General features: G+C 50.0%; 1 protein-coding gene across 1 annotated transcript in view; it reads left to right on the top strand.

Moving 5' to 3' along the window:
* The window catches only part of LOC119431353 (protein NLRC3), a 28,080-nt gene extending 24,296 nt beyond the window's left edge, over nucleotides 1-3,784 (top strand). Inside the window, exon 3 of the mRNA XM_049657847.1 lies at nucleotides 1,272-3,784. Within this exon, the coding sequence (XP_049513804.1) occupies nucleotides 1,272-2,903 (1,632 nt within the window). The 3' untranslated portion in view covers nucleotides 2,904-3,784. The remainder of the gene's footprint in view (nucleotides 1-1,271) is intronic.
* Nucleotides 3,785-12,030: the final 8,246 nt, after the last annotated feature.

Consider the following 12,030-nt stretch of genomic DNA (forward strand, 5'->3'; position numbering starts at 1 on the left):
CATCTACAAGTGCCGGAAACACGTACGGACAGTTGCAGCAGCGGTCCGCGAAGTTGGCCTCACATATTCATTAAATTCCTTAATACGCCAGTCACTATTTTTGCAGCCAACTACTGCACACGTCTTCAATCCACATGATTCAGTCAAACATGATTGGAGCACAGTGCGTCAGCGAAAACTCGGTTGCATTTCTGACAGCTGATCGCACTGAAGCAAGGTAGAGGCGGTAGTGGTTTCGTATTCGTGCGCGGTCGCTGAGGCGACGTACGGCGCGCCGCCGAAAGCGCCGTCTCGTTTCTCTAGAACGAACTGCTCCGCGAATTTTATTTCCACCGTGTTTCGGGACAACCGCCAGCGGAGTTGCCCATTCACTTCTGCTTACGCGCTTCACTACTCCATCTTCTTCCAACGCGTCTAACTATTCTGCTACAGGCTGCCTAAAGGCAAAATGAACCGAACGGGCAGAACACTGGCTTGCTCTTTCGTTGCAACACTATACGCCTGCTTTATAGTCTGAAAGCAAACCGGGCTGACGCGAGAAAACAGGCCCGAATTTTGCCTTCAATTATCTTTAAATTCTGCTTCCTTGATAGTAACAATTTCTTGCCAGTCAAGCTTCAGTTCCCATGGCCAGTTCCGCCCTAGTAGGGACGGACGCCAGGTCTTTCCCAAGTTCAACTGTCACAGCAGGTAGCACCCGTGTCTGCTGATTGTGAGTGACATTTTGATTTTGATGTGATTTTGATACATGCTATGCGTGCTACAGTATACTGTGAACGGAATAAACGTATTTCGGCACCGACGTTCCGCATACATCTAAAAGAGATTGTCCGCGATCTCGTTTCAGAAAAGGAACGGCAGCATGGCGTCAGGGCCCAGTGATCTCGGTGGCATCGAACGCGAACTTCCCTGCGTGGATTTCGGACGGCTCGCAACCAGGATCAAGAGAATTTCGCTCAACTTCAAGGCCTGCGGCGTAGACCTCGACAAGCCGTGCAGCAAGACCGCGGAGAACACGAGCCGCTGCTGGATAACCTGTCACTTGCCCGCACTGAATGAAGCGTTGCGCGTCGCTTCCATGCACGTCTTTGAGCATGCTCCTGGCAAGTTCGCGCTGAATTCCTTTCCCGAACGTCAACACAGGTCACCAGAAACCAGAGAGCACCCTTCTCGAGAGTGTCACGTTAGTGTGCTCGCTGCTGAAAGAGCACCGATGCATCACGCGTCTGGACGTGGGTGATACAGCAGTTTTGTTCTGCTACTTCCCTAAGCTGCTTTCCAGAGCTCTACGGCAGAACAAAGGACTCGTGGAAATCCGAGTCCATCCCAGGGACGTCAGAGGTGTTTGGCGCAAAACGCGCGCTTTGACTCTCCTGTCTTCCACTCTGGCAAAGTTGTCTCCAGGACTGGATGTGTTGGACATGAACGAGCTCTTGCCGACCGTCGAATCGGTAGGAGGAATTGCCGAGGCGGTTAAAAGCGGCAGCTTGCGCCGTCTCGTTATCTGTAACGGCACGTCGACTAAGATTGCGAGATTGTTCCGCGCGGTCGAGTGTTCTTCCGCCTTAAGTGTGCTCGAAATCGTGTGTACCAGGAGATTACCGCTGTCGAACGCCACCACCTTGTCGGATGCATTGAAGCACAACAAAACGCTGCGAAAGCTTTCCATAGAACGGTTGGGAGAAGGCGCTGTCGGAACGCTGCTCAAATCCCTCAAAGACAACACAACCTTGGAGGAGCTGGCACTTGTCTACTCGTACGACGAACCGAACTCCATTCTTTGGGACGAGTTCGAGGCGCTACGTGTGAACCGTGGACTCAAGTGCCTGAAACTCGTCGACGTTAACTTAATCAACAGCTCCGCGGTTATCATCGCGGATATTCTGCGTGAGAACGACGCGCTTCAAGAAGTTTGTCTTTCCCAGAACAGGATCACCGATCTCGGAGCTGGCGCGCTAGCCAAGGCCTTGCAACAAAACTCGACTTTAAAGCGCCTGGACATCTCCGAGTGCATGTTGAGTTGGGAAGCCTTGTCGAGCTTCGTAGAATCGCTCTCGCTCAACACGACGGTCGAGTACGTTCGACTCGGGCTCATTGACGTTCCGGAAACGTGGACACCGAGTTCGCCACTTACTGCAAACCTCTGCGCTCGCCTGGATGTCAAGTGGAACACGCGTGCTCTCGAAGAATGGGCTGCGTCGCTACGCCAAGGGGAACACCACTTTCAGCGACTTTTTGTTGGCTGGACTGCGGATGCCAAGTCGTCAGCCGTCGTTCACTGGTTCGACGCGGTGCGAGCGAGCGGCGTCTCAATCACAGAACTCGTCATCAACTGCCCCGGAACAGTCTCTCAGGAGTACGTCGAGGCTGCGGTGTCACTTCTGGAGAGCACAAGTTCCGTGAAGAACCTTACCGTGCAGTTGACGCGCCGCTCCTGCAGCTACATGCACGCCATTATCCGGGGCCTTACCCGTAACAAGAGCGTCAGCGAGGCCACGTTCAACCAATCCCTTCATACAAGCCAGGATCTCAAAGCGCTGCAAGAACTGATGCGCAAGAACCGGACCTTGCATCGTCTGGCGTTCAGGGTTCACCAACTCACAGAGCATGCCGTCCGGTCTCTGGCGTGCGCTTTAGAGGACAACTTCGTTCTTCTCGCTTTCGACTTCGAGCTCTCGCCTCCCGTCAGCTTGTGTCCCATCCTTAGCATCCTCGACAGGAATCAGTCGCTTCTCAATCGTGCCGTAGACTGCGTGTTGAACTCTTCCGTGGACGAGGAGTCGATACGGGCCCTGCGGCTTCTCTGCGAAAGCGACTCGCTGCTCGATGCAGTTGCTGACGTTTCGGGCAAGGGACTCGAGGAATGCAGGAGCCTAGTGCAGGCATCAGTTCGCCGCCTATAGAGCGCGTTGAAAAATGTGTAACGTCGCGACAAAGTTGTGTAAAAAAAAAAAGGCTGCTGCTTAGCTCAGCTAACCATGGGTATTAAAAGCGAAAGCTTGGTTTAGCCTGGTTAAATCTTGGTTTCACTTGGTTAACCTTTGATTAGGTTAACCTTTGATTAGCGTAACCAATGTTGTGGTCCCGCCTCCGGCGTTTTGCGAGCCGAACGGCTCGCTCTTCCTCATTTACCGACGGTAGCTTCGCACGCTTGGCATTCCGGACCCTCTCCAGTGAAGCAGTTCGCCGGGCGGTATCCGCCAACGTTTATAGATACTTTGTATCTTCGGGGTCGTCAGACGCCGCTTGCCATGGAGGAAGAAAAATATAGGAGGGAGCATACCGCAACGCGATTGTCGCCGACTGCGGCGGCCCAACACGTGATGAAAACGTCAGAACACGGAGGACACGTCAGAGCGCGCGGTAGGTTTTAGTACTCCCGGTTGATTTTTTTTTTTCAATGCCCATTCGAAACCATTTGAAACTCTTGAAATAAACAAAAACAAGGGGAAAAAACAAAACAAGCAACAATCTTTTTCCTTCCTGCATGTGAGCAGCTGCTGGCCGTAGCGCGTACCGAATAAAAACTACTGGTAACCAAACGTCTCGGCAAATCTCGATTCTCCGTGATCTCGACGCAAGAGGTCACGTGTTGGGCCACCACTGCTGGCTACACGAAGCGTTCGCTTGCCAAGGCTGGTTGCGTGACGTAATGCTCCCTCCAAACCCAGATTCCAGAGGACTGGCGCCACGCGCTGGTCACCCATCCTCTGCAACAAACCATGACTAAAGGAACTCACGACGGCCGACTTACCGCGCGCGCGATGGCTTTGCAGGAACGCTATGGGTCCCGTCGCGAATAGATATATCAATTATCAAGGGGCTTTAAGTTCGACAGGGTGCCTTGCTGCCCGCTCGCCGACGCGCACGGTGGAAGGTAGGGCGCGTGCATCGAGGCACCCTCGGTCCAAAGAACAAGGCACTGTTGGCTAAGCCATAGAGTAAGTAATTAGAACGAAGAAAATTCCCGTTGGATGGCGCGAAAGCACTATGAACCTCATCTACAAAACAAAGGTGATTAGGATATAACGAGCTCGTACTGGTAAGTTACAGTAACGTCGGTGATATATAGAAGAGCAATGCAATCCATAAAATTAGAACTGCCGTCTGGACTGTATGGCCTCGTCGACAGTTGCGGAAGGCGTAGCAATAGCTTCTGCTCTGCGCAAACTAAAGACTCTGCCTTCGCAGAATGTGGTTATCCTTACGGACTCAAAGGCCGCGTTACAACAACTATACCGCGGTCTGCCATCCATCAAGTTCCCCCACACATCACACATCACTAGCCCTTGTGAAAGAACTCAAGAACAAAGGCTTCACGGTAAAGTTTCAGTGGATTCCCTCCCACATTGGTATTACTGGCAACGAAAAAGCTGATGCGCTTGCATACGCAGCGCTCTATCGCCCTCCCAAAGTGAAGGCTCCAAAGAGTAATCAAGTGAAAAAATCGGACATTCGAAATCACTTTGCGTCGCTTTGGGTTCCACCACATATGCCCTGCGTAACCAAGAGATTTCATCGAAAGGAAACCTCACTTTTATATCGAATCAGGACAGGATCTGCTAGTACACCGGCCTGGTTATTTAAGACGAGGACAAATCAATTCTCCGAACTGTACGGCATGTGACGAGACAGGGGATATTGAACACTTTCTGTGGTCGTGCCCGCAATTCCAAGTTTAAAGGGACGCTCTCCTGGATAATCTACAAAAAAAGGACCTTCCGCATGCGTGCCTGCAACACCTTGTATTTCCCGAGGGGTCAGTTATAGCCCGCACAGAAAATTCACGTCTCCTTATGGAATTCGTAAGAGAGATTGGTTTGATGGACATATGGTGAAACCCTACAGCGATATTGTAAGAGACGCTCAGGCGGAGCAATTGCCGGCCTTGATCGCCAGGCTAAACCCGCCTGTTGCTACAATCCACCACCACCACCACAGAACTGTCTAAGTGGGTGGAAAAAAATTATGTACTGGGGGAACTACAGAATAGGCTCAGACCACGTTGTAAGATATATACTCTTTAGGTGAGGACACTCGCCAGACTCGATCGACCAGATAAAGTAGCAAAGGCGCGCGCCGATCGGCCCGGTCACGGCAGCGGATACCTATCGGCAGTACGACGCAACTTCAACACAACTTTTTATTGGTTTAATCTCTCGTTGTTATAGCAACCGGCGGTTCGCGGGAAATCCGAAATGATTGAGTGACGCACGAAAGTAGGTCACCGGGGAGAGGGCATGCGCGCGTTCCTTGTCGGCGCACGCTCTCGCCTGCGTTCTAACTGAAGTTGCGTCGTTCCGCCGATAGGTATCCGCTGCCGTCACCGCCCCGATAGACGCGCGCCCTTGCTACTTTATCTGGTCGATCGCGTCTAGCAAGCAAGCCGAGAAGTGTCCCCACCTAGAGAGCATATATCTTACACCGTGGCTCAGACCAGGCAGGCGCTTACAGGGCCGGTATTTTGTAGCGATGCCTTTCCGGTAATAATGCCTTTTCGCGCTTTGTCAGTGGTCGGAGCGACGGTCCGCTCGCGTTATCAACGGGATCAGCCGGCCGTGAGCGGTGGGTGATAAGACTAGAGTAGAATAAGTCATAATGCCTCGCTACAGAATCGCGGCCCAGGATATGTTTGTACTAACTCAGTGCATAGAGATTTCAGTAGCTCAGAACAGACCTTTACGGATAGCGTTTCTAGACATTAAAGGAGCCTACGACAGCGTATACAGGGAATTGTAATAGGGTATTCTCAAGCACGAAGGCAGAGATCACACACACACACACACACACACACACACACACACACACACACACACACACACACACACACACACACACACACACACACACACACACACACACACACACACACACCCGAGTACAACTTGTATGGGAAGGCCGAGAATATACTGAAGTGGTGGAAATTCACCGAAGACTGAAGCAAGGATGTCCTCTGTCTCCATTGTTCACGTTTTATGTTAAGGGCATAGAAAGACGATTGGAAGACAGTGAACTAGGGTTTGATTTATCCTACATGCGTAATGGACAAATGTTGCAACAGAAGGTCCCCGGACTGACATATGCGGACTACGTAGTGCTTGCTACTAGTGGACAATGTAATAGATTTACAGACATTTGCGAATATCTGTGGCAACGCAGCGACACATCTAGGCCTTAAGTTTAGCACAGATAAATCGAGAATTATGATCTTTAATGAATTGAGACAAGTGATTACGTGGTGTCAATTCCACAAGTCATACGTAGAGTCGAGCAATATAAGTACCTCGGCGTATACATAAACGAAGTAAATACTTAAGCACCCACCAAGATAATCTGAAAATAAAGGGGAAGCGGAATGCAGCAATAATGAAACACAGAGCACTGTGCGGCCACAATAAATATGAGGTGGTGCGTGGAATCTGGAAAGCAGTAATGGTGCTAGCGCTAACGTTCGCAAGTGCCATTCTGTGCTTCGAATCGGATACCTTGCAGGGGTTGGAAGTTAACCAAAGGTCGGTAGGCGGGTTGGCTTTGGGAGCCCAGGGTAAAACCACAAATTAGGCAGTGCAGTGTGACATGGTTGGCACCTCTTTTGAAGTCGGAGAAGCATAGGGCGAAATTAGTTTTGAAGAAAGACTCAGGAACATGGATGAAAATAAATGGCCACAAGTATCTGTACCCGTGGATAACGTACACCTTCCAGAAGTGCTTGGGTTTGAAATTAAATTCTATGGCAGTCGGGCAAGGTAGCTTGACATCACGGATCGAAGTGCACCTGCCTTATTATACTATCTTAGGAGGCGTTGGGCGGGCCCACTGATCTCTACTCCGTGGCCGGCATTGACGAAGCCATAGAGTGGCGCAATATCCCAGAGCGAGCTGAGCTTTTAAAGGACAGCTTTCTCTCTCTCTCTCAACGCCGCATGGTCGCTTGAGCTCCTTGCCGAGCCCCACCCCGCGAATACGCCACGACAGGTTCACATTCGGCAAACATCGTCCAAGGCTGTAGCAGCAGTTCATAGCTTTTGCCAATGGCCCACGCCCCACTTAACGTCACAAGTTTAAGTCAGTCAATAGGAGTTAAAGCGTGCCGAAATTAAAAAATTAGCGTAGCTTGCCTTGGAGGCGCAATGCTAAAGAGACAGCGGAGCTGATGGGCACCTATAATAGCTAGTCCTGTCTTTTGGGCTAGGCCAAGCACTACAAAGTCATCCCCAGTATTTTTCGGAACTTATTGATTATTGATCGATTAGGTATTGATTGGCTATCGCAGGGTATTTGGGCTAGGCTAAGCAATACTAAGTCATCCCCAGCATTTTCCGGAATTTATTGATTATTGATCGATTATCGATTAGCTATTGATTGGCTATCAATTGACAATGTATTAGCCATGTATTTGGGCTAGGCTATGCACTATACCAAATCATCCCCAGCATTTTCTGGAATTTATTGATTATTGATCGAATAGCTATTGATTGGCTATCGATGACTGACTAAGCTTAAGTAGTTTCAACCATGCTTAGCTAGACTTAGCACGGCTCAGCTAGACCGCCAGGATCGGCCCCATTTTTTTCGGACGCATCACGGACTTATGGCCGGCTTAAACAGCTCCGCTCTTAAAAAAAAAAAAAAAATACCTCTGCCCCTGAATTCATTTTCTGCGACAACAGCATGATCACACAGCGGACACCGCCATCTTCTCAAAAACATCTTTACCATGTTTACGATGTCGTTCTCGACTGCCACAAGCACAGCACCTGCCCTTCGGAGCATGTGTCCACGAAGAGCAAGCAAACTTCGAAACGTCCACGCTGCCAGAACACAATGTGGCGCCCACGAAACAAGCTCCCTCCCCAGAAATCTCCAATGGCGGCAAAGCGCGGGAAACGCTCGATCCTCTTCCACTTTTGTCTTCACGCTCGCTTTCGCGGCCGAGCGCCCTGCGAGCTTCCTTAAACGACCAAGATTCTTACTTTCCTTCAATTCATCGAGAGTTTCAATAATTACGAAAGCCACGCCGCAACCAGCTGCCTTTTCTGCGAGATACATGCGAACACCGCGACGCCAGAGTTCGGACAGACGATCGACAACAGCGAATGAAAATGGTTTCTCTCCATCAGTACTCACATTTATGGGCCCTCCCGTGCGTGCACAGCAGGTGGTCCTGGAAGCGCACTTCCCAGAAGGAACATAACCACTTGTGGCACACCGACGTAATCCGCCGAGCTTGAAAACAGAGACAGAAATGTAGTCAAGAGTTCGCCAGTCCGCGCGACGAGGCACAGGGTCTCACAAATCCCGCCAGAAAAAGCTCGTGAAGCGCCCACTGAGCCACCGCGCCAACACAGCTCTCGGATGTCGGTTGTGTCAGTTTCGTCTATCTTCTCGTGATGCAGTCTGACCAATTAGAGAACACGTGTGCACACGGCACGTGGGAGCAGCCGGGCGGACGGACCAATAACCAACTCTCGAGCTTCATCCCTAGAAATGGGGCTCTTGCGTTGCCCAGGGGGCGCTGCAAAAATGGTGCTAAAAAGCGCCCTCAATCCGAAACTGGGTAGTACCAAGCTCGGTCGTCTGCTTCGGCAAGCACGTTTACAATATGGACCCGCCACTTTCGGTTGTGTTGTACCACGGCTTGCAGGGAATATCGGGCGCCTAAGATTTTTCCATGGGTGGCATGCTGCGTAAAGGCAAGAAATTATGCAACCCGAATACGTGTACGCCGTTCAAGCAATAAGCGGCGAAGTTTTCGCGCGGTGTCAATCGCAAGTGAAGCGAGTCACGCTCCTGCGAAGTTGAACTTCAGGTAAGGTTTGCACGCTGCTAGATTCAGGCGCACAAACGCGAGGAAATGCTTTCTATAAATGAATTCACAGCAGCGATAAGTAGACATGTGTACGGAACTGCTCGAGCGCACGACGGTACGCGCCGCGACGGCAGCGGTCTTTCAGCATGCCGCGGTGTACGAACTGCTCGAGCGCACGATCGTACGCGCCACGACGGCAGCGGTCTTTCGACATGCCGCGAAACGGCAGGTCTCCTGCAATCTTTGTTGACTGCTTGCCGCTAGACAAGTAGTTATGCCTGCGCAGTAGTGGCCATCTGTCTAGCAATTGATAAATAACTGATACAATGCATATAAGCTCGCACTAACGTACGTACGTGCGGATCGTGCTGCAGCGCGCGCTCGTGCACTGCTCGCTTGATGTAGCTTTTATTGACAGCGCTCGAACATCGATGTGCTGTAATCAATACTACCTTGCTGTGCTGCCTCAACGTGCTGGCTTGAGGTCAAGGATGAGCACATTCAACTCTCTAACCTGTGCTGCTCGTAGTGGGGTAGTGAATTGTCACCGAATCAGCCCGACCATTTGTGGTCATTTGCACGCACTTGGTCACTTAACCACTTCGCACCGGTCGAATTGTTAATTGTAGCTGTGGCCGGGTCTCGGATCGTGAATCACCAGCCATGCCTGCTGCTATGTCGGTCTTCCATTTCGCTTACCCAGCGCGACGAACTGCAGATATCCAGCGCGCCCGACGCTCCGCAGCGTGAGGCCTTGAAGGAAAACGGTAGAATCTGATGTTGGGATTCAGGCCGTCTTGTTCATGGCAGCCCACGACGCAGCAATAACGACGGTGACGCTTTTTCGAGGCTGAGCTAGGTCTCTCCGGATCGGCGTCGCCGATGTCTTCTGCTTCCAGCATTACGTCCCACGGCACACGGAGAGTCCGTTTTTGTAAAACTATAGGCTGCGGCCAGCTCGCAGCCTGGTCGCCATGGTCTGTGAGAAGTGACGAGCCTTTTCGCACTCGAAGCAGGGCAGAAAAAAGTGCGAATCGACGCAAAACGCGGGCTAGAAACGTGCTTCGCCACACCCAGGGCTCAATACTATCCAAGCTGGTACTACCCAGATGACGTTTTTCGCCGCCACCAGGCGCCGCTACTATACCTCAAACTCCAGTGCAAGACGCCCATAGGGTTTTTGAAAGCAAGTTAGGGATTTGACATCTTTATGGTAATGTCTAGAGATTTTTTAGAGAAGCAGAGAGCCTTTAAAAACACACATATACACACACGGTTTGCCATACGGGCATATTATATAGTTAAATAAATCCGTGCAGTCCTTCGTGAAGCTCGATAAGTGGCCTGTGGAACACATATCGTCCATGCGTTGCTTTCGCATATACTTCCCAACAATGGATTCATGCATACAGCTGGGACCGTATTTTGTAGTCATTCGTTTCACTTCCACTGTTTCTGCCCTTCGTAGTTTGCTGGGACACCGTCGTTATCGGCGGAATCGGCCACTTTGGGCTATAGATGCCCACTTTGCTTCGTATCTTAATTATCGAACACTGTCGTTCGCGGTAATCATAGCCACTCTCAGGAGTTCCGCAAAATTGCAAACGAAGAATGGTCTCAGGTCTGGAATATGCGCGTCATAGCTTAATGGCCGCTCAAGACTGTTTTCGTGTTGAATGCTGCCGTCGAGTGCTTTGTCAAACTGAAGTTTGTGCAAATTAGAAGTTGGTTAATGAGGAGTGCCAGATTCACTAGTTAACTGATGCGTAAGAAAACGACGAAAATTCATAAGAACATTGACTCGTAAAAACCGTATACGTCGATTTCAAAGCTGGGGAAGTTACATCACACTGGGGAAAGCTGAATGTGTGTCAGTCGTTAGATCTCACCGGCTTTAATTTGAAAGGGTGATAACGAAATAATAGGCGCACTTTCGGGAAAACTGACAAATAATATGTCGCCACTTGAAGCACGTAAGCAATGAAAACTGACTGAAACTTTGGACGAGTTGGAGTTTAATAGCAATGCCTTTCGCAGCATGGTGAGAAAGGCTTGAGCTACACAAAGGATTTAGCGCGTGTCGTGTATTTTGGAGGTCTTGTCCTCGTTTTTCGTGCTGGTACAGGCGTTATGAAGCGAGAAGTATTAGACTGGGCTGCCACCCTAAGAAAGAAAAAAAAAAAAAAGGAAAATTCATACGCGATTTAGCGGTGTATGCGAGAGGAATTCGCTCGCATTACGTCGTACCTCTTTGATATATATATATATACGTACATAGAATGTGTGTGTGAACCACATAAAGCCAACAAACAATGACAAGAAGGTAAGCATAGGGGAATTATTTGTTGAATTGAAAATTTAGAAATTATAAATGAAAATGATTTAGATATACAGGGCGTTGCTACGAAGACTTTTAATAATGTTTAAAAATAGCCGTTATGAAATAAAAATTCGGCAGAGACACGTAAGACTGTTTACGTGTGGGAATGCAAAAAACATTATAGCGTTTGTAGACCTCGTAGCGTCATGAACGCGCTCATTTTATACGCTCATGACGTGGCGCCACCTCCTCCCCATTGTCTGCGCCGTGAAGGAAAATATAGGAGGGAGTATACCGCAACGCGATTGTCGCCAAATGTGGTGGCCCAACACGTGATGAAAACTGAACAGCACGGAGGAAACGCCAGAGCGTGCGGTAGGTTTTAGTACTCCCGGCTGTTTCTTTTTTTTTTTTTTTTCTAGACCATTTCGAAACCACTAGAAACTCTTGAAATAAACAAAAACAAGGAAAGATCTTGTCGCTTCCTGCATGTGTGCAGCTGCCGGCCGAGCGCGCACCGAATAAAAACTACCCGTAACCAAACATCTCGGCATATCTCGGATTCTCCGTGAGCTCGACGCAAGAGGTCACGTGTTGGGCCACTACTGCTGGCTACACGAAGCGTTCGCTTGCCAAGGCTGGCTGCGTGACGTAATGCTCCCTCCTATACTTTTCTTCCTCCATGCCTTTAGTCAGCCACACGGCTGCGACGTGACGTGTGCAATGACGCAATCACTAGGCACTTGCCTAGTGATTGCGTCATTGCAATGTACATGTACATGTTTAGTCAGCAAGAACCGTGGAGCCGCCGTGGCGTCGGAGAAGCATGCTCGTCTCACACCCCGGAGGGCCGAGTTCTATTCCCACTAAGACCGAAATGTACCAAATTTTATTTTCAAGG

This window comes from Dermacentor silvarum, chromosome 10 (genome assembly GCF_013339745.2).
Source record: "Dermacentor silvarum isolate Dsil-2018 chromosome 10, BIME_Dsil_1.4, whole genome shotgun sequence".
Lineage (NCBI taxonomy): Eukaryota > Metazoa > Arthropoda > Arachnida > Ixodida > Ixodidae > Dermacentor > Dermacentor silvarum.